The sequence below is a fragment of the Neolamprologus brichardi genome, chromosome 12, assembly GCF_056152115.1.
Source record: "Neolamprologus brichardi isolate AB-2024 chromosome 12, ASM5615211v1, whole genome shotgun sequence".
Classification (NCBI taxonomy): domain Eukaryota; kingdom Metazoa; phylum Chordata; class Actinopteri; order Cichliformes; family Cichlidae; genus Neolamprologus; species Neolamprologus brichardi.
The window spans coordinates 2,885,017-2,907,920 of NC_142115.1; the positions used below are offsets into that span (position 1 = coordinate 2,885,017).

General features: G+C 39.5%; 1 protein-coding gene across 3 annotated transcripts; it reads right to left on the reverse strand.

Moving 5' to 3' along the window:
• Positions 1-354: 354 nt before the first annotated feature.
• chfr (checkpoint with forkhead and ring finger domains, E3 ubiquitin protein ligase) lies at positions 355-19,409 on the reverse strand. Of its 3 annotated transcripts, none has more exons than XM_006805442.3 (18): positions 19,270-19,409; positions 18,285-18,425; positions 17,453-17,552; positions 15,405-15,514; positions 15,251-15,310; positions 14,696-14,854; positions 8,738-8,821; positions 8,443-8,590; positions 7,584-7,738; positions 7,249-7,411; positions 6,910-7,109; positions 6,541-6,657; positions 6,141-6,224; positions 4,600-4,670; positions 4,350-4,437; positions 4,172-4,279; positions 3,970-4,042; positions 355-3,139 (listed from the first exon to the last, which is right to left on the reverse strand). In XM_006805442.3, exons 2-18 carry the CDS (start codon positions 18,385-18,387, stop codon positions 3,097-3,099), a joined length of 1,866 nt encoding a protein of 621 aa, XP_006805505.2. In that variant the 5' UTR covers positions 18,388-18,425; positions 19,270-19,409; the 3' UTR covers positions 355-3,096. The 3 variants fall into 3 exon arrangements, with proteins under 3 accessions (XP_006805505.2, XP_006805506.1, XP_006805507.1); XM_006805443.3 differs by having other exon boundaries at positions 14,666-14,854; XM_006805444.2 differs by having other exon boundaries at positions 14,666-14,854; positions 18,285-18,479; positions 19,270-19,379.
• Positions 19,410-22,904: the final 3,495 nt, after the last annotated feature.

The window sequence follows — 22,904 nt, forward strand, 5'->3', positions numbered from 1 at the left end:
TTCTCTCTGCAGTGTTTAAATGCTTACATATACACACACAGTTACTGTCCCTCCACACATACGACTCGGTTCTGCTTCTATGCCCCAGCTTTGTTTACTTTTTCCCGCCGAGGCTTCTAGACTTCTGATTGGCCAACATTTCTACACGGTTAGGAATATAGCGCCACCTGCTGCTTTGGCATGTTCCTAACAGCGTTTTCCTTCATTTCTGCCTTTACCTGTGGACGGGATTATTTTTTAAAACGAAAACGGAAAATCTCCGTTTTCAAAAATACCCGTGTACGTAGTCAGAATGAAGATTTGCACTGAAATCACATATTTAAAGGTTACAGAAACTCCACAAAAGCAAGTCAGTTTTTACTTTCAGGTATCATTTTTTTAATGGTAAAGATTAACAGCAAAATCAGATCCATACGCATTTTTCAAAGACAATTGTAGAATACAACATAGTGTGAAGAGACTTCTCATAATGAAAACCAAACATTTTCTGCATGTGCCTAGTGCTGCTCACACTAGCAGTTGATTATAGTCCAGACTAATTGTTCAAATAGTGCATTGCAAATAGTTTTCAGGCATCTGAAAATTCGTTCATCTCTCACACCGACAGATGCCCAGCTCTTAGCTGATGTTACTGTGACAGATGCCTGTTTGTTCCCACTTTCCTGGGAGCTGTGATGAGGTAGAATGAAACCTGCCTCTTCCATACTGCTGAGCAGCTTGGTCCAGACTTTTGCACACAAAGTGAGTAAATATTTGCCTTAGTACACAACATAACAATCATTCCCCCCAAACACACACCATTCAAGGGAGAATGCAAAGCACTTCTCCAAAGTCCTCTAATACTAATTCCTGATTGGAGCGGCTTGGGACTGTTGTTGGCTTAGGGTCCCCAGATCTCCTGTAGGGAATAATTAAAACTCCACCACTCTATCAGGGGATCGACCGGGCTTGTGCTGAGGGCCTGAGCTGCTGAGGAATGCTAACGTAGACGCACCATAACAGAGGGGGTAAAAGAAAGGACAAGAAACACCTAAACCACTAATGTAACAAATTCAAATCAGGAGCTCAGGCAGAGGCCAGGAGAACACCCCATTCACAATTCAATTTTTCTATCAGCACGCTAATGAAAACCTGATGATTCCCAAACGACACGTTTCATCCACATTAACCACAGAAAATGTTCATCTTAATAAACCACACATGAACAACTGATTCAAATTATCAAGGAGATTTTTCTTGGCTACTGCATTTCTCCTTCACATCTCAGTAAGGAATGGAAGTTTTCATGATTACTCATCAGAGTTTATGAGCCTTACTTATATCCCATACACTGGATACAGACAGTTTTCCCATGATGCTCGATATAATCCAGCAAAATAAAAATGAGCCGACAATATGTGCAAAGATTCTTAGCAGTAAAAAATAAACACTAAGATTTTTTTTCTCTTCAAGTCAACTAAAATACTACAGAAATGTAGAAAAACAATACCACCAGTGAATTCACACAAAATGTACTACATTAATGTTTCTACATCATCCTCCAGCACTTTCTACAGTGACTCTAGGTAAAAGTCAACTAAAGACTACTCCTTTATCCTTGTATTTAAATATATAAGGCCCCTATGAGTGTGCACGCTTAAATCTGGCCACACTAAATAAGGCCATAAGAGGCTGATTTGTCAACCTTTACAGTAGACATCAAAAGTTCTCTGTGCATGTTTGCATGCGTTTCTGACACTTGGGTGATGATGAACAAATGGTCACTGGATTCAATAGGACTCAACATGATTTTGAACCACCAAACATGGTTATACTGCAAATAAAACAAAAACCAGCAGCTTTCTGTACCTGAGGAAAGAACCAGAGAAAAACTGGACAAACTCCAACAAAGTCAACTAAGGAAAGCCTTAATAACACGTAGCTGCAATCACTGCAAATGACAACTTTACAACAGGATGCACTGTTGTGTTTGTATTGGCACAACTGTTCAGTAACTGCATGCTGCAGGAGCAGTATATCAAACCTCCATGCCACTAAAAGATTTAACTATTACTAGCTGCTTGGAGTGCAATCTATTTCTGCCTCTGTTCTACGCAACCGTGCATTTCATCACAGATTAGCCCTTCCCACGCGTTCCTCCTACTATACTTTAATCACTTTGGAGATGATTATCCAGAGCAAAAGCACACAACAGAGGCCTCCAGGCCCTCTGACAGTGTTACAACTCAATCATCCCCGACCCACAGACAAAGTCCTACACAGATATCACATGGGATTACAAATCTACACCATTATGTGAGAGCTGCTTATTAATGGCTTTTCACCTTTGCCTGGGAACAGACTAATGCCCTTGTGAAAAAGACCCTTGGAGGTTGGGCATTTACATTTAATAATATTGTTTAAATTCAGCAGTTTTGGTTCTCTTGGCCCAATAAACATGATACAATTTCTGTTACTTAACACTATTCATCATTGTTTCCCCCTAATGACATCAACATATTTTCATCAGCATCATGTTGTAGGAAGCTCTGGATTCTACACCGAGTAAGAGCTAATGAACATCAATACACATAAGGGCTATTAAGCCTCAACCTACCCAGGCTAAGGGGGTACATAGAAAGCGCTTGTAAGCATGTATGGCTCTAATCCATACAGATTGCCTTATTCGCATTATTTTTTGTTGCACATGCTGGAGGACAGATTTATTAGGGAGAACTTAATTACTTCACCTTACAAATAAATGAGCTGCTCAGGCAAATAATAGTTGATTACCCGCTTATGGCAGATAATGTAAGAAAAACAGATGAGAATTTAAACGGCAGCATTGTGTAAATTATCTATTAAGGTCTTCACTCCGAGAAGCAGCGTCACACATTTCTGAACTCTGCAATTAACTCTATATGAATGTGCATAGTGTTACTGAAGAGACACCGTTGCCACTGCTGTAGAGACTTGATTGTAATATCTGACTGGGATCATTGCATAAGGCGGTTTAGCAACAATGGATGCAAAAAGTGATTGTGCCTCCTCAAATGTACGAGATGTTCAGTTATGTCAATTTGACACGACTGAGGGAAGACGAGCCACGCTGCTGCTTCAGCTCTTGAAACGCGTCTGCTCACAGATGTGGTTGAATTTCCTGAAATTAAAATAAAGAGGGGGGGAGAAGTGAGATAAGATTTGCTTGTAAAGGCAAATGTCAAATGAGGTGAGAGGAACCAAAACAAGCTGGCACAGATCTTTAAAACGTGAAGAACTATCTGGCAGTTTATACAAGGACTCCACCTAGTGGCAAGAGGAGTGAACAACACCACGGTGTCTTGGAGCTCTAATGTTTTAATCGAGTGTAATGCACCGTTATACATCTTAACGCCATATTGAGAAACACTGCTACATCTGCTAGACAACCTGTAACAACACCATCAGGATCACTCAAAGATGCCGCCATCTCCCAGCGTTTCCAACTGCACTAGAGCTGGGGTCATTAATCTGAATTTCTGGGATAATTATCTTGTTATTTTAGGCAAACGGGACACACTATTTTATCAAGTGAATGCACTGTGCTTCCATATATTTATTACTAATATAAATAAGTACTTGGCATTAGCCTATCAGTACCTAACCAAGCTGTAACTATTCAAAATAAGCGTATAAATGCATAGAAGCTGATCTGAAACAGCAAACAAACTCAATTTGCATAATGTTATCCATTTGACGTCCAATATACAATTATCATTATGCATGCATATCATATCAAATAGAAAAGCGGGGCACATATTAGTGTTACAGTGCATTTGCTTTGGGTTGCTGTGTGCAGCTGGGCTCATGGCATTATAATGATGACAACGATGACGGTTTTGCACTTCTTGCTGGTCAGCAGCTTTTTTTAATTAGATCTACTGACAGCAAGAGAAAATCTAAATGACATTACATTACATAGTGTCAGCAACTTCAGTTTCACTGACTTACGCTGCATGATGCGCCTTCACCTGCGTGCGGCAGTTACGTCCCCAGTAACAGTCTGGACGAGACGTTACAGTAGCTGAAGACAGAATATTTAATGAGGTTAGTACAGTGCAGCAAAGGTTTACATATATTTTTAAAAAAAATAATAATAAAAAAAAGGAGCACTTGAACTTTTGTCACAAATTATTTAGTAGGATTTTCTGACCTGGCAATTCAGATGAAGGGATGTTCTGTCTGTATTTGTAGGCCAGCTCCTTGAAGGCTCGCAGGCCACAGCAGAAACACAGGATGGCGTTTGCAGAGATACGACAATCTGAGAGAAGATTGAGTGTTATTGCTCTGATTTTAAACAGCACTGTGTATAGTGCATGTGCAGCACTCACCTGTCAGAAGGTAGCTTCCTTGCTGCAAACCCTGCAAAGAGTCCTTCAGCAGATCTTTCCAAGACTGCCCCCTGGAGGATAAATAGTTCTGGTGGAAGGATGGAAAGAGTACATGCTGACGTACAGGTCACAGGTTGTAAGATGACTGCATTTATTTGGTGCTTTACACCACTGCGTTAACTATTGCACTGTAAATAAGTGGTCAACGAAAATACTGACTCATAAAACAATGAATACAAGTCCATCTTACCCGCAGGACCTCCGATTCGTAGTTGTTGTTGTTCAGCACACCATCCAGGCATTTGTCAGTCAGGTTGAGGTCTGAAAAATGCAAAGGGGATTTTAATTGCCAACATAATAATAACACTAATGAATTCGCTGATTCACAGTTCTCAGACCATTTCAAATTTTAATTGAAATTAATGAAGTAGTAGTAGTAGTGCTTTATTAGGGGTGCAACAATACTCGTATTGATATTGAACCGTTCGATACAGTGCTTTCGGTTCGGTACGTATATGTAACGAACAATACAAAATTTATTTTATCAACTTTCCTTCTGACGATGCTGTCTGTGTTGAGCGCTCAGTGGATCTGCGCTCAACAGTGCAGCCTAGGCGGAGTAGTCGAACGCAGATTCACTGAGCGCAGGGCAAGCTAGCGAGACAGAAGCTAAGCTCGTTGCAACATGGCAAATTGAACCTCCCCCACCCTCATTCAGATCTGGCCTTTGGAACTATTTTGGTTTTCATGTGAAGTATGACCCTGAAGGTAAGCGAGTCATGGACTAAAGTAAAACAGTATGTTGGATGTGTCATGCAATGCTCAATTACATTGGTGGGAACTAGTGTGTTAGCGCAGTTAGCTCGTTAACGTGTTGGCCGTCCAGCCCCACGCACGGGGCGATCGCGGTAGCTCGTTAACGGAGATTTGCCGTGTTGTGGCGTTAACGTCATTTCAGATCAGGCTGACAGCACTAGTGGGAACACAACGAATATGACTGCACATTTACTCCGACATCATCCTAGTGCAAAGACAAGTGGAAGCAGACAAAAACAACAAGCAGCATGCTACAAACTTTACCCGAGTCATTTAGACAGCCGTTAGCACATGATTCTCCTTATGGGGACCTGATATGTTTAATATGCTGCTGAGAATATAGCCCAGAAGAAGCTTATAGTATAGCTTTTATTTTGGAAAGAGACATTTCTCTGTAATAAACTCTCTTTTCCAAAGATGAGGGATTTCTCCATCAGATTTATTTTTTATTACTTTGTTGTTTCAGCAACATTAAATTTAAAAACTGTACTTTTGAGTTAAAATATATATTTATAATTTTAATAAATGACAAATTAAAAAGGCATGAACATTTTTTTTGTATCAAAAAAATATCGAACCGTGACACCAAAGTATCAAACCAAACCGAACCGTGAATTTTGTGTATTGTTGCACCCCAATACTTTATCTCAACTGTTTAGCTGCTACAGTACTGTACTTAATGAACTCTTATTATTGAAAAACATACCAGTTATAGTTTAATGCCTCTAATAATAATACATTTTCAGAGTGTTAGATCATACACTGTATCCACCATAAAATAATGCTACGTCTAGTGTTTAGGATTTTTGTAAACATCGTTCATATAATAGGAAAAAAGAAAAATACAAATATTGGATTTGGGCACTATTCAGGATTTAGTCCTTTCAATTAGAGGCCAAAACAAATCCCACAAGGCTGAAAGTTTACAGTGAACACAGGATATCCTGGAGCTATTTCGCTCAAACAGATACATACCACTGAATCGAGCCAGACAGCCCTGACAACCGATCCTCTGGCAACCCCAGTACATATGACAGAAAGGTCGTTGGCACAGCACACCTGCCAAAACACCACAAATCATCCATCTAAGGTGCAAAAAAGTCTATTTATAGATATGATATGGCTCACAAATTTGGAATTTAGCCATCAGTCGATTCTATATAGAATACACACCACAAGGCTACATAAACAGAGCAGCCTTACACAGCCCACTGTGCACCGGCTTACAGTCTCATATTATCTGAGATGATCTCTTTGCATTTCACTGTAGTTGCATGCAAATTTCTGAGTGACAGTCAAATTGTAGTCAATCATATTCAGTCAACGCAGACGTTACATTTCAGCAGACGCGCTAACAGGTGTTGATGCCACTCACATTGTTGAGCAATAAGCTGCTGGTTGCTGAGCTCAGCCCGTCTGTCTGGCATTGGCTGGAGGCAGCAGGTGCATATGAGATGGCAGCCCTGAGGGGGGCAGCGGTACTCCTGAGGAGCTGCAGGCAGGAAAGAAGTGTTGGACAAGAGCCAAGATGTGTTAGCAAATCAGGAGAAATGTTGCTGTTGTGCTAAAGTGGGCTTTAACAATCACTGTCTGACCACACAATCATTCTTGTTTAACGCGTTTGGTATTAGAGTGCCAACCACAAAGACGCCTATTTATGTGGTGACACGATGGCATCTATAGCAGAGCAATAGCAGTTATTTTATTACATTTCCTCAAATCTTTGATTTTTCATCTAACTTACACTCATTATTATCCGAGGATGTTGAGGGCATCTCTGCTGAGGCCTTTGCAGCCGCCTCCTCACTAACTGGGTTGGGAGGTGGAGGCATCGGCTGTAGACTTGGCAGACCGGGGAACCAGTAGCTTGAGCTCGAAGCAAAGAGGAGCTGGTTCACATCACTCCTGTAGCCAGGACACTGTCTGCACATCACCAGAGGCTGACTGGAGACAAGGAGCCATCACGATAAGATTTTATTCGCTACAACACTTATCTAAAATTATTTTACAGAAAAATGTGATTTGAAACAAGAGAAGAAACAAAACTACATGTCAGGTTTATCACCGATGACTGATTTATTACCTGATATCTGAGGAGTCACTGTCATTATCAGAGAGCTCAAAGAGGTAATCTGAACTGCCCTCTTCATCAGAGAAAGAGCGCTCAACTTTTGGCTGCAACATGTCCTGAGTTATCTTGTTACGGCTGTCCATGCTTTTCAGGTCGTCCTCGCTGCGACACTTTTCTGTGGGACAGTTTGTTTAGAATGAGCTCATTAAGGAAATCAAGTAAAGTTAAGTGCGCCGATCTCTCGTTCTTCATCAATGGTACACAAAAAGATAAAAATCTGTGCAGGTTTACAGTGGCTGAGTGCAAAGAGCAAAATAAGACTTAAAGAAAGGGGTCCATGTGTGCACCTGGATGCTGGATGAGGTAGGCCTCTACCAGGTTGTTGAGAATGTGGTTTTTATGAATCCTCTCCACAGGGCAGCGGCAGGTGGGGCAAAGGGAAGAGCGTTCCATCCAGCCGGAATAGCAGGCGGCACAGAAGACATGCATGCAAGGCTGCAAACTACAGGAAAAAAAGAAAAAAAACAAACCCACTTTTATTGGCATAGGATCAGACATTCCCAACAGCTGGAAGCTGCTAAACAGCTGGAAGCTGCAAAGAGATTAACCAGGTTCTACCATTTAATAATGATCCTAGTCATTGCTCCATGAGCATTGCTGGAGGTAAATGAGGAAGCACCCTGGTGAGACTTTCTACTTGGTTTCCACCATACTGCTTACTCACATCCCTCTAAACACCTTGGACCAGGCACATAAAGGACTATTGTTTGTTCTACCTCCAATAGAAAGTATAGCTACCTGCTATCTACATGCAGCTACTTTCATATCGCTGCAAACGACTACCATAGCTGCACTACACCTGGACAGGGTAATATGCACCGTGCAGGTTTTACAGCTCCATCCAACGGCTTCATTTAGGGAAATGTGACCACCTGTTACTGTTCTTGGTTTCTACCTAAAGGCAGAAATTATAGCGATCTCACGCACACTTAGATAGTGTTCAATTGTAATGGAAAGCGACTGAAATTGAGTAGTCTAGTTAAGTACCAGTAGAAAAGAGGCTAAAGCGAGCGACAGGTCTGTGTGCTTTGTTTCAAGCTTGTTAGAATTGCACAAACCCTATTTTTGCCACATATACTGTTGGGCAGAAGCACCTTTTTTTATTGTAACTTAAACATGAAAGAAAAAACAAATAAATCAGGTCACCTGACACAGTCATGTAGCAGGTCCTGGCAGATAACACATGTCAAGCTTTCCTCCATCTTATCCGTCTTAGTCCCTTCTACTGGTGGTTTTGAGGAACTAACCACTTCTGGCCTTGAGCTGCACGGCACACCTAATTCATAAGATTTATCTGTAAACACAGTAGGTGCACATTATAAATCAGAACACACACAAAGGGTGAGATTAAAATGAAATGTGGCTTGGAACATGACGGCTCTGACAAAATCAGAGAAGTTAAGGGAATCTAGTTTAATCTCAAAGTAACATATTCATTAACCATCATCAGTTTTCCTCCTCTTGCTTTTTGGCTCCGGGTTTTCTGTTTCTTCCTCCTGTGTAGTGGTTGGATCGTTAGTTTGGCCTAATGAGACAAAAGAACAACAGTTGTGGGTCAAATAATGACTTCAATACTCTAAACTACTTGTTTTTAATAGACCACAGATTACAACATTATCCAATTAAGTTTAGTCTGGTCTAAATTTATTGGATCAACCAATACATGACTATCCCTCTCTCTCTATATATATATATTTTTTTAGCACAAGTGGAACATGAAAATTATACTGTAGAACATTTTACAACTGTATTTTAAATACTCCCACAAACTTTCAAGGATAAACAAAAGCAAACTAGCAGACATATTCAGTCAACTGTGGTTCAAGTAAATAAATAATACATAAATAAACAAATACAAATTCTGAAAAACACAAGCGCCGTATTATATAAACGAGGTGGTCAGTGAGGCTCGTACATGGATCAGCTGTGCTACTTGACCAGAAACCTGATGTGGTGGCAAAGTATGACACAAGTGTCCAGTTTACTAAATCCATTTATTTTTGACGTAAGCATTGTTCTGTAATGTTGCCGAGATCACATTTGCAGTTAAGTGAATTTAGTGATGGTGAGCGTGACTTTTTTATGAGTCTTTAATCCCATCAAACTTCAGACACGCTGGTCGGCACTGCAGCTCTATGTTAAGACACTTATCAACTCCAAGTGCTCTAACCCAGCGGTCCCCAGCCCCCGGGCCTCGGACCGGTACTGGTCCGTGAGTCGTTTGGTACCGGGCCGCGAGAGTTGAGGCTCAGGTGTGAAATGTCTAGTTTTCAGGGTTTTTATCGGTTTTCAGCGTTATTTTGTTATCGTTTTTATCGGTTTTCCTGGGTCTTTTCACGTGTGTTATGAATAAATTTTATTTTTTTCGGTACAGGTACTAGTTTTATTTTGTTGTATTTATCCGCGACACCTTAAAGGCCGGTCAATGAAAATATTGTCGGGCATAAACCGGTCCGTGGTGCAAAAAAGGTTGGAGACCTCTGCTCTAACCTACAACAAACGTGTCATGCTGAAAAAATGAACAGCACTTACTTACCAACCTGGCTTTTTATTAGACTTTCAGACTGTTCTCTTTTTAAAATCACATTTATTCTTTTTAAATCAGGGAAGTTATTTTGAGTGTGAACACAAGGTACCAGCAGCCCAGCTATCTAAGCTGGTGTAAGTTAAGGAACATTTACTTAGTTTGAATTAAAAAAATAAAATCAAGTCATATTGTGAGGTTCTATTGAGCAGACGGTTTCCCTTGGTAATCTGTGACCGGCTAACATGGTTGTGTGTCCCGAATAATGAGCAGGTGTTAAACAGCTGAGGGTGTACAAGATGTGCGCAGGTAACACAAGTGTTTCCATGGAGCTGATCTGTTAGCCTAACCTGAGATGACCAACTATTCCAGCCACGTGATTGGTTCATGGTGTTATTCTCATTGGCCTTTTGTGTTCTGGCAAAACATGGATGAAATGACTTCTATTGACTTACTATTGACCATAACTCTGCTGAGGATAGCTTCTTTTACCATAGTTATCTTTGTTTATTTACTGCAGAGAGCGACTGTAAAGAAAATGGCACTGCGGAGTATTCTGAACCTAAGATTTCAAGATTGACAAACAAATCAATACACAAAGCAGATTAAAGCAGACAGCAATGGCAGTTAAACACTGGGCCAGATATAATCAATAATGACCAGCTGGACACGTGTCAAACAATAAAGCTGAATTAGCGTGAAGTTCAGTATTGATCAGCTGTAAATCATCTTCTTCCCTCACTAACTGTAATCAGAGAGTCATCACAGCTCACTGTCTGCTCCTCTACAGCAGTTAATCATCCGTCACACTGTCAAAACACATGAGCTGCTGGTACCAATTTATATCAGAGCAATTACATTATTATTATTCTTAATATTCATTTCTACAACTATATTTTACTAAACACCTGCAATATTAGAATTTTTTAAAGCAATAACAATCAGACTTTAGACAGCTAAAACAAACTACACAGGGACTATATCAATATAACCTATTTGGTGGCTGCCTTCCAGAGGAATTAGAGAAATTGGGAAAATGGGAATGCCAGTTTTAGTCCAAGTTTATTGGACTCTCTCCATCAACGAGCTGAAGCTACGGAACAAAAACAGGAGAAAACTGCTGACATTTCTCTGCTCAGAAGTACAGAAAGCCACCAAATCGCATCTCTACTGCTTAGCAATTAACACATATTTTACTGGTCTCATCTGGAGAAAATAGTATTGTTGTCTTTCTAAGGAGTTCCCTGCAACAAACCTCTGAGAGCCGTGACCACAGAACACTATTCCCACCAAAGCAATCTGAAGATCCTGTAGTTAGTCCATGCAGCAGGCACAAGGGTCTTTGTATACCTCAAATGCAGAATTTATCTGAAACACACTTTTATTAAACGCTGCTATTTTTCCTAATAGAGATGCACTGACTGACCAATTATCAGTGTTCTCAGTCAGACCAACCGGCTGGTCACCCTCCCATATATCAGATGCTCAACACCAGTGTTGGTCAAGTTACTTGAAAAACGTAATCAGTAACTAATTACCGATTACTTCCCCAAAAAAGTAATCCCGTTACTTTACTGATTACTTATTTTCAAAAATAATTAATTACTTAGTTACTTTTTAAAAACACGATTTACAACCTGAATAGGTGATAAAGTGATAGATCTTTCAGCCCAATTCTACTTTTTCTGCATAATCATCATACAAAATGTAATCAAATGGAAAAGTCTCTTTTTAAAACTTGTTTTATTAGTTTTAATCTTTTAACTTTATGCATCAAGCAAAAATTTAATTATATGCAACATTCTCTGACTGGAAGAAATTTGTTTAATATTTAAACCTATTTTCTGCACATTCCAGCACATAAAATAAAATATTTTTTGTGTTTACACTCACTCTTTCAAATAGATGCAAGTAAAACACAGCAGAAAATAAATAAAATCAAAGACTCAGCGGTCCTGTTGCTCTATTTTCACCTGTAAAGCAGGAGTGGGGTAGGCGGAGGTTTACCCTGGTGCAGGTGTGCCGCGGTCAGTGGAAGAATCCGCGAGTTTCTCTGTGAGTTTCCCATTACGTCGTAGCTACTCGGAGCTTGTTTACGGGTTTTCTTCGCTGTAAAAAGAAGTTTTCTTCCCACGCACAACGGACACTAATGTTTTTGTCACTTTTTATGGAATCAAACTCAAAGTAAGGTCAGTACTTCCACGCTTTAAACGCTGCACGCTCATACTCTCTCCTGCACTCGATATATGATCCATTGTTGATCTGCACACAGCTGTTGTCACGAACGTCGCACTCGCTTACGTCACTGTCATGAGACACTCTCGCAAAAAAATCAGTTTTAGTAACGCAGTAACGCAGCGTTCCTACGGGATGTATGAAAGTATGAAAATATTCTTAACAGCAAACCTGATCAGACGCTGAAATCACTTTCCCTCATTAACATGGAAATTTAAAAACACGCTAACAAGGATAAAGTGGCTAAAGGTAAAACTATCTCCAGCTCAAAGCCACAAACCAGTATGAGCCTTCAGTATGAAAAAATCAGTTAGAAGTAGAAAACTGTGACGAGTGGAAAGAAGAACAAGGCTGATGTTATAAACATAGAAAATGATGTAAGAACATGGCATTTGTCGTTTTTTATGAATCTGTTGCACCTGTATTTGGTTGGTGAGGTAAATTATATCAGATAAAGGCAGGTACAGCAGCTCATCTCCATTTAATTATCTGTCCCTCCTTCCAGTAGCAGGAGCTTTCTCTGTAGTTGTTTGAGTGAGAGAAAATCTCGTAACTTACTGCAATTTAGGGGAATTTATAAAGTGCACTTATAATTTCTAATTATTTCTAATTAACTGGTCATGTGTAAACAGCCTGATGTCTTATTCTAAATGCCTCACATTAGCCCTTTTAATATTTTACAGTGTAGAAATGTTGTAATTGATGACCCATCCTTGAGTGAGATCAATTAGATACATTTCCTGAAACACCAACACAAAGACTGTCCTCCAGCTTTACTGATCTTACTTGGAGTAAATACAAAGCAAAAAAATGAACCAAATACGACTTATGGCAGAGTAGAATTTCAATATTTATATATCATAATAAACCATTTCTGAGGTCATGGGGGGGTTATTATTTATTAAAAGACACAGCTCAAAACACATCTGTTTAAACTGGCTTATTCGCTTTAATGCTGATTTTATCTGTTGTCACGCTCTGTTTTGTAATTTTAACTTATTTTATGTATTTTATGACTACTGTTCCTTTTATTAATTGTGTTTTTTGTAAGGTGACCTTGGGTTTCTGAAAGGCGCCCTCAAGTAAAGTGTATTATCATTATTATTATTATTAAAAGATAACTAAAAGCATGTGAATGTGGTGCTTTTTGTTTTGTCAGAAGTTGCAACACTTGAGTTTCTCATCTTAATGTTCTTTGATTTAAAGCTGAAATAGGGCTGTGCGATATGACCAAAATCTCATATCCCGATATTAAGACATCTATCGTCCCAATAACGATATAAATCACAAAAATGTAACATTTTCTGTAAATTTTGTGAATCTCGGGCAGCTCAACTTGCGTGAAGTGTTTCCAGCTGCGCGTCATGTAGCTGGAGTCGAGTGTTTTAACCGATGCATGAAACGATACATTTTTAGACATAAGTTGTAACGGCCGCCGTTTTCTTTGTGAGTATTTATTACACGGCGTGCTGCGGGGAAAAGCCTGTTCTAACGTTTGAGTCTAAGGTTTATTTTTTAGCACCTGGCGGCTCTTTTTTGCTTCTCATCCGAAAATAATCTGCATCTTTCACGTGATTCAGTTTATTTTGAAAAGTCTCAACAGGATCTTGAGCTTTATTGTGAAAGGTTTATACATAAACAAGCGGACACGCGATGGTGTTACCGTTGTTGTTGCTAACGACAACACATAAAAACAAATGCTTGTCTGTCTGTAGTGTGGTTATATTAAATATAAGAGAAAGAGAGAACTTTATTAATATAGCCACTACAGTGACCATCAGAAGATGAAAAAATATTGCCGTAAACAGTTTATTTTGCGACACCACAAAACAAACGATAGCGTAAAATGAAACGACGTTTTTATATCGTCATCCGATATATATCATTATATCGAACAGCCCTAAGCTGAAATATTTTGAAACAGCGTTCCATCGGTTTCTTTATGCACCAAAACAGGTCAGAGAGACTCTGCACTTGTTTTTAACACCAAATCCAAACAAGTAACCGGAGCAAATGAGAAAATTAAAATAAGACAACAGCGCAGTGAGTGAATGAGTCGGCGAGGCAATGTGTCCCACTGCAGTGTGTGAGTGTCAGCTTGCTGTCTGACAGAAGAGTGGGCGAGAAAGCGCAGGTGCTATCAGTGCTCAGTACTGTGTAAAATCTGTATTTAGGTATTGTAATATTTCAGAAAAAACTGCTTTTTGTGTTTGGCCCTGGAGCAGGTCATCTATTAATCTGAAGGTTGGTGGTTCGACCGCTGGCTGCTAAAGTCTGCGTGCCAGAGCATATCCTTGGGAAGGCTGCTCCTGGATCATCACAATGTTAGCTAGAAAGCCCTTGGACATACAAAGGAGTGCTTGTGTGAATGGGTGAATGAGGCATGTTGTATAAAGAGCTCAAGTGTTCAAGTAGAGCAGAAACATGCTATATAAGAAGCGGTCCATTTACCATTTCATTCAAAAGACGCGGCTGTTAACTACTCTTTTTTCTATTTGAAGACGTAAAGTAATTTAGAAAAGCTCCAAACGGTAAATGTACATAATGTAAGACTTTAAAGAGTGATTTTTAATCGTATGAATAATCCCCACGGTCCTTTTGCACACCAACCTTTTAAAAGTGCATGAGTAGAGAACCCACCAGTCACAGGAGAGCCTGTGGTTGCCATGGCACCAGAAGAGTAAGCAGTCTCAATGCAGAAGTGTGATGCAGAGGTAGAGGGTTGAGGTTCCTCCTGAGTTGCATCCCGAGGAGCCTTTGAGAGCATTACAGGCTCTACAGAGAGGGCCATCTCTGAACCTGGAAGAGGAGGAGGACGACTGTGGGCTGAAGTCTGAGTACAGAGTGGGAGATGACTAACAAAACAAACAGAAGTAAAGATCTACCGAGTTCAGCCACAACATTAAAATCACAGACAGATGAAGTGACTCGTTTTGTTGCTTTTGTGTAATATGCTGCTGGTGAACAGTAGCCCATTGCATGTACCACCCACCAAGCACTGATACCGACCAGCTCTGGACACCACAGGACACTTTAAGGATAGGCAGGGCTCCCAGAACCTGAGTGTGTTTTGGTAGCACAAAGAGGTACCTTCACAACATTAGCCAGGTGGTTTTAATGCTGTGTGTTGTGGCTGGTTTGTGTAATTAGCTCCTTTTAAATTAATTAATTGTGGGGAACTACTCAAGTACTCACCATAATTGTGTTGTGAAGCTGTGTGATCCATTTTGATGGAGTGGTAAACATAGGCGATGTCTACAGGGTGACAAGAGCACACAGCGTTTTTGTCTTCATATACACACATACAAAATAATATATCATTGTTATAGTTCACAAATTCAAAACTCACTTTGTTCGGGTTCACTTTTCCTGTACACAAAGTAGATGACATCGCCATTCTGCAGCATGTGAGTTTGTTTCTTGACCAGTTTGGACATGTTGATCACTGTGCCATTAGTGCTACGGACAGACAGACATGATATTTAACTATACTGCTTATACGTCTGCTTTACAAAGGGGCATTATGAACAAATATGAACTGATGCACACCATACTTGGTCCCAATTAAATATTCAGTGTGTGAACTGCCCATTTTTGTACTAGGTAGTGAAGATGTGCATTTTTTTGCAGCGGGGGGAAAAACTGATCCAGCAGTAGGGCTGCCACAAACGATTATTTTGATAGTCGACTAGTCAGATCATCATCCATTGGACGTACAACCTACAGCTTATTGCACCAGCAGCATCTGCTCTAATATAACTATCATTAGCTTACAGCTTTAAGTGTTTAAGGTATGTGCTAACTAAAATAAAGACAAGATGATAGTTTATTAAATTTTAATGAAGTTTGCAAATTGTTTCGGTGAAGTTTAATAAACTCCTTGCTATCTAAAATATAACAGGACACCGGAGTATAATCTCGAGCATCTCACACTTCTGATAATCAGCTGTCTGCTTGAGTTTATTCAGCTGTGTAAAAACTATAACTGTAATCTCAGCCAAACAGATTTACTCAGGAACAAATAAAACACTAAAAAAAGCCAAACAATAACATTTTTTAAGTTATCTAAGTGACTTATATATCATGTTTAACCTGAGTAGTGAAAGACAGCGGTGGGTTTGAAAACGATTTGCCGGGAGTCCGGTGTTCTCACGGCTCTAGTGAGCCTAGCCCCCGGCTAGCTATCGAGCTAGTGGCTAACAGACGTCTCCGAAAACGTCGGAGCGCTTTTGAAAATATGTGGTGTCTTGATAAACTGAGCAGATATTTGAGGTTTACACAGCTACATTCTCGCCTGAAAATATGTTAAACGTTTATTTTGTGACCCAGAAAGAATAATATATAATAATATTAAAACTAACTAGCTGCCGCCATTGTTGGAAACTGAGCTGGGCTGCGCTATGAATTCTGGGACAGAGCTTCTTCTTCTTCGGGGTTTAACGGCAGCTGGCATCCTTGTACATGCAGTGCTGCCATCTTCTGTTTCAGTTCATTATTACACTCTTAAATCCTACTACTTATTCCTGCGTCTTTTGGGATCTTACAAAGCTTCAAACAACGCGTCAACTATTAAATTAGTCGTCGACGATTTTAATAGTCGACTAATCGTGGCAGCCCTATCCAGCAGAGTGATATTGTGGTCATATTGTATCAATACAGGCCTCCGTATATCAACACTTTATTAAATGAATTGAAAAATCTCTGGGAATAGAACAAGCAGTCATCTCATGTGCCACCATCCAAACAAACTTACATTAAATCAGCTCAACTGAAAAATCAACACACTTATCTTGACAAAACTGCCTCCTAATAAACAACAGTTTTTGATTCCAAGGTGATTACACAGGTCACCTGATAAAAGGCAACCTTTCTGCAAACAGTCACAGTCTGACTTGTACTGACTGCAGTCACTCTCAGGCAGACTGTCAAAAGTTTGCAAACAACTGCGGTCTAATTTATAAATGCCTACATGTTGCCATCAGTCTGAATGAGTCTTTCTTAATGAGCCCATCTCGAGGGGACTCGATTCAGCTGGCTGCCAACTGCTTGTATTCCTATAGAACAGGAAGGTGGCTTAATATATTGTTTAAAATCACAAAATCCATAATAGGCTAGCAAGTTACGATGCTCTCTGATTAATGGAAAAAAGCAAATGACTGAAAAGGAGCTTTAAAGTGTCTCCTTTTTCTTCTCCCTCTATCCCAGTAGGACATTCTCAACCTGGTGGTACACGTTTCTGATAACTCCCAGTGTCTTTTCAACCAACTTCTTCTAAGAGTTTTATTTCTACTCAACGGTGCAGCACAGAGCTTATTATTTTTTATAATGATATTCAGTTCGGCCCACTGGGAAAACAAGCAAATGATATGAGTGGTACAAAAGTTCAGCCTGGAGTACCTCATGTCTTCAAGCCACACCAGCCCTGAGCTTTCATCTTTCACAATCTTGCAGTGCTCCCCTGAGACAAGTTTATTCGCTGGAAAGGAAAGATAACATCCTGGAAACAAAAAATAAAAAGTGCTATCATGAAAATATAGAAATTACTCGTTTTTCTGCTTTTAAAGCCCATCTGGAGAGAACATTATAGGCTATAAAAGGCACCTGTAAACCATTACAGCACAAACATATTTTTAAATCCCCCTCCACCAAACATTCTATAACAATGTTTCATTAATCCAATACTGTCTATACTGAGTTTTTAATCTTTAGCCTAATTTAAGCCTTTAAAAACATCGCATGTTATACCTGAAATTGTGCTGCTGTGACATTTTTAGATCATTCACTGCCCAGACATAAGCAAACTAATTAAACCTAGCAGTTTTGCATTGCAAAAAGGCAGACCCCCAAAAAGCACTCGACAACAAAAGCAGACACGGGGGGAATTATAGACCTAACCTTTTCTTTAGTAAAAACCCAAACAAAAAAAGAAATCTACTTAATATTCTGCACGCATGTTCTCGATGGATGTCTTTTGTTCTCATCACAAGAGCCTGTCTAAGTTTGGTTCACTAAAAGAAAGCTTTGTGTTTTCAAGGGGGAGGTTTCAAAAGCTCCAGACACTGACAGCAACGTCTGCGCTGCTGACAGGACTGTCATTTGTTAATAGGCATCGGAAAATTAAGCGTTTCAAAACAAAAGGAGATAAAAACAAAGCAAAACAAACAAAAAAAAATGCATTGAATTTAACGCCAATCGTTTCTCGTTCCCAAACACAGTCAAACTTAACCACCTTTTTTTCTGCCGACCGTGCATTCACTGTTGAACAGCAGGACAGTTTCACTGGAGTCCACTTTGACAAGCTTCCCCCACGCTCGTCCTCTCCTACTGTCCATGTCCCAGGATGCTTTGTTGGGTTTCTTCCCCCCTTTTTCTACAGAAGTTAAGAGAAAACAAGTTTCACTTTGGCGTTTTTTCAGGGGATTTCCTAGAAACATGGTAGCAGAGAGAAAGTGAAATTAAACTTCTGCCTATGATAAAATTACAAAGCTCTTTAATTTCTTCGTCACTCACACCAACTATTAAGAGTTAACAAGGAGAAGCAAATGCTTACATTTAAAAACACTGGTGTTCTTATAGACACTAATAATAATTAGAAATTATTTTTTTCAGATTAACACACAAGAGCCATACATCAACCCAGCATTTATTTTACTAAGCTTGTTTTTTAAATATTTTTATCATTACTTTTTAAGCCGAATAATTCTTCGAACTGTGTTTATGAAGTCCTGTTAAACATATCTAGTTTTAAACATCATGTTTACTTGCAGGATAAGTTTACAAACAGACTAAACACGTTAGTGCAGAAACGCACATTACTACATCAGCGAAGCTACATTAAACTGAACGAATCTCTCATGAAGTTTGGTACGAAATGATGGGGCGAAGACACCCCTAACGACACTTGGCTTAGCTTGACATACGTGAGTTTGCCTGCTACATAGCTAAACTACTAGCTGACTATGCTCTGCTACATGTTAGGGGGGGAAACGGTTATTTCAACTGTCAGCTATCAGGGTGACAACTTCTTAAATACGAGGTGCAGCGAGTTACCAACACACACGTATACATACAACTTCAATAATAAGCTAACGCGACTGCTAACATTAGCAGCCGTTCATATTTTGCGACCAAGACAAAAACGGGAGTACTTCGGTGCGAGTACTAGCGATGTCTGTAATGTCGTTTATATGTCGTGTCGGAAACGGTTTCCCTACCGTCAAAAGCTTAGTTTGTTATCCCAGAAGCTGCGTGAAAACGAGCTTCTCCCGTTCATGTTCCAACTAGCTTCAGGCACAAGATGCACTTCCTGCCCAGCTTTGGGTTGACCGTCATCAGCTGATGGAGGAGGGGCACGTCGTGGATTCACTGGGTTCAACTTCCCACAGACTGCACGTCTCCTCTGGTATCAATACGACACCAAGTAAAAACAGGGCCAGTGTTGCCAATACAGATACTTTACTTTTATTATATAAAGGCAGCTTATGTAGGTGAGAGCAGCGTGTCACGATTTAGGAGGCGAATTATCATCAATTTGCAAATTCTGAACACATTTTAATGACCACCAAGGTTAATACAACAAAACACATCTTTCAGCTTTTCATGGGTTTGAAACCGAGATTTTTTAGAGAGCTGGAATACAAATGGTAATGTAAACATTTTGATTGTTTAAGTTACTGTAGGCTATAAATGAAACAGATGTAACAATCAACACAAAAAGGCAAATTTGAGGCTTATTTTTCCTTTCCAAAAAATGAAAAAAACAGAAGGCTGTTTTGATGAAAAGTATTGATCCTAGTATTGATCTGATACCAATACCAGCGGTGGTATCTATAGAATTGATATTTGGATTGATCTGCCCACCTCTGGGTTCTAGATGAGATCCCCCCCCCTATACGCACACTTAGAGCTGAAGCACCTGACTGTCCTCCACTGCTGACAGGTAACGATGAGGAGGTAGATAAAGTACTCCAGACATTTCTGGTCTTCCAAAGTTGAATGCTGCAGGCTTGAATAATGAAAATGTTCCAGCTCGACTCTAAATTTAATTTTTGCAAACCAAATGTCTTGGCTTCGTACCGCCGCACCTGTACATGCTCAGATACTGGACTGTCAGAAATACACGAATCAATATGGATTTGTGGGCCTTTGTGTTTCACGTAGTTCCAGCAGATATTCCCAGTAAGTAAATCTGTTTATTCCATTCAGTCCTTAAAGTTTTCAAAACAATAACTGGGATTTGAAGAGGGGCTGGTGATAAGCTCCAAAACAGCTTCACAGCGGACTTTGTAGTGAGGTTATTTTGTTGTTAACAACACAGGAACAGTCTCTGCATGAATATGCAAAACCTATCCCTCAAGCTATTATAAACAAGACAGCATGACAGACAAAAATATTTTCCCCATTAAAATTAAAAGGCTCTTAAATTTCCTGAGTCCCCACATGAAGTATTTTTTGCATGCCTTTGTGTTTTGCCTTATAGAGCTGTCATATTTTGCTGCATCACCAGCTTGTAAACATCCCAGAATCAGCAAAACCTCAGCCAATTCTTTATGTCACTCACTAAATAGATTTAGATATGTTTTTGCACACTGACACATTTTTCCTGCTAAATTTCACCTCTGTGCACACCACAAACACTCAACATCCTTTTAGCTTTAATTCAAGCCTTTAAGAAAGGTTTGCATTAGAGGCCATTTTTATACAGTCTCTAATTTTCAGAGGCTCAAAATTATCTGGAAATCTCACAAGAAATTTCCAGTGAACTCTGATATCCAAACAGATCTGGATGCAGCTGAGACAAATGATCCTATCAGAGAGATGATAAAACCTTTAGCAGTGGCTAAATATACAAAATACTATAGAAAGCAGAAATGCATTGGCCAGCTCAGCAACACTGAAAGGGCTGAAAGACTGCAAAGAATGTAATGGATGAAACTCCTTCATGATATTTAGCCAAATGAAGAACTCTCTGAAGGAGGCAGGTGCAGCACTGTCAAAGTCTACAATCCAGAAAGTGGCTTTACGAGTTTGAATACAAAGAGTTTACTATGAGATGCAAATACAATACAACTTTATTTGTATAGCACATTAAAAGACCAGTGGTACACCAAAGTGCTTTACAATAAAAACAGGAAAATTAAGACAATAAATAAAAGACTATTAACAAAGTACCACATATGTCATCAGGTTAAGGGCACTAATTATGCAACAATAAAAGGGAATATAAGAACAAAGTTACTAAGAACAGATATAGCTAAAAGATAAAGTACATAAATAAGAAATTGAACCAAATATAAAACAGGGACGCTAACTAGATGGAAAAGCGATGTTGAATAAATGAGTTTTTAAACGGGATTTAAAAGATAAAACGGAGTCTGACGCACAGATAGCGACAGGAAGGTTGTTCCACAGATTCGGTGCAACCAGGGCAAAAGCACGGTCACCCCTAGATTTAAGTCTAGATCCAGGCTGAGCCTGGAGTAATTGGGCTGAAGACCTGAGGGCTCGCCCAGGGACATATAGACTAAGAAGATCTGCAAGATAATGAGGGTCTAAATTATTTATAATTTTAAAGGTGAGCAATAATATTTTAAATTCGATGCGATGCTTCGAAAAAATTCCATGCAAGTATATGCAACAGCTAATGCTTGCTGAGCCTGCAGTTACAATACTGTCATAGTTTTGCCTTCTATCCAGATCAATACCAATACCTGGTTCCACTGAAAAAACAAACATCTGAAATAGGCTGCACAGCTGTCAGACATGGTGGAGTCAGTGTTATAACATGGGCATGTTTGACTGCACGTGGAATCAAGTCACTAGTGTGAGTGCTCTGAAATGTACAGGGCTTTACGCTCTGCTCGGATTCAAACAAATGATTCAGATACTGTTCATCTGCTGTAAGAGGTTCTTTTAGGTCTCCCACTTATTCTTTTTGTCCTCCACTTGTCCAGTCTAGTCCTACATTTAGTAAGGACACACTATGGCTAACATCTCTTTGGAAATCACCTTGTTGGTGAACAAGGCAAAAACAGAATTTTGTGTATTTATTTTTCATAGATCCAACTAAAGAAATGGGGACAGATATGTTTGCAGCATCCTGGTAGCAAAGTGTCTGGTAGCAAAACTTTGATCTTTAAAAAACGTGGAGTAAGAAATAAAACAAAAAATATAAAGAATTTGGAGGTGGCTCAAGACTTTTTCACAGCACCGTTTGAACAAACTTAATGATGACACTACAACAAGCATATCTTTCTTCAAACACAGTAACAAACTTTTTTTTCCCCTTCTATTCTTCAACATTGAGAGTTCGAGAGGGTAATCAGCGCAAAGAAAAATGTAGGTTCTGCCTTTGCACCGTTTTAATGCAACTTAAATATGTCATACAATGTTTGGATCTCAAGTAAAATGTCTACGGTAAGTACTTATAACTGTTTATGTGGTATCAAATAAGTCTGTGAATGCTTTAAGTTACCTGTAACATGCAGGACCAACATTTTGTAGTCAGGAAAAACAGTCCCCAACATTTAAAACTCCACCAAATGTTTCACGCATCTTTTCTGGTAACACGACAAGGCTCATCTCAAGCTCCTAAAACTCTTACGGTTCCTTAAAGATGTGCTGGGAATTAATTGCACAGATATATTTCCACACAGTTTTGGGAACTAAATGAATTTTACTGTAATGTGATCTATATTAAGACTCGACTCACCTGCACCAGATTTCTGTGTTTCATATGTAGCAAATACTATTACATTAATGCATTTGAAAGTTAGGAGTAGTTGCTCATCCACTGCCAGTGTTGGGAAGGTTATTTTTAAAATGTATTCCATTACAGATTACAGAATAC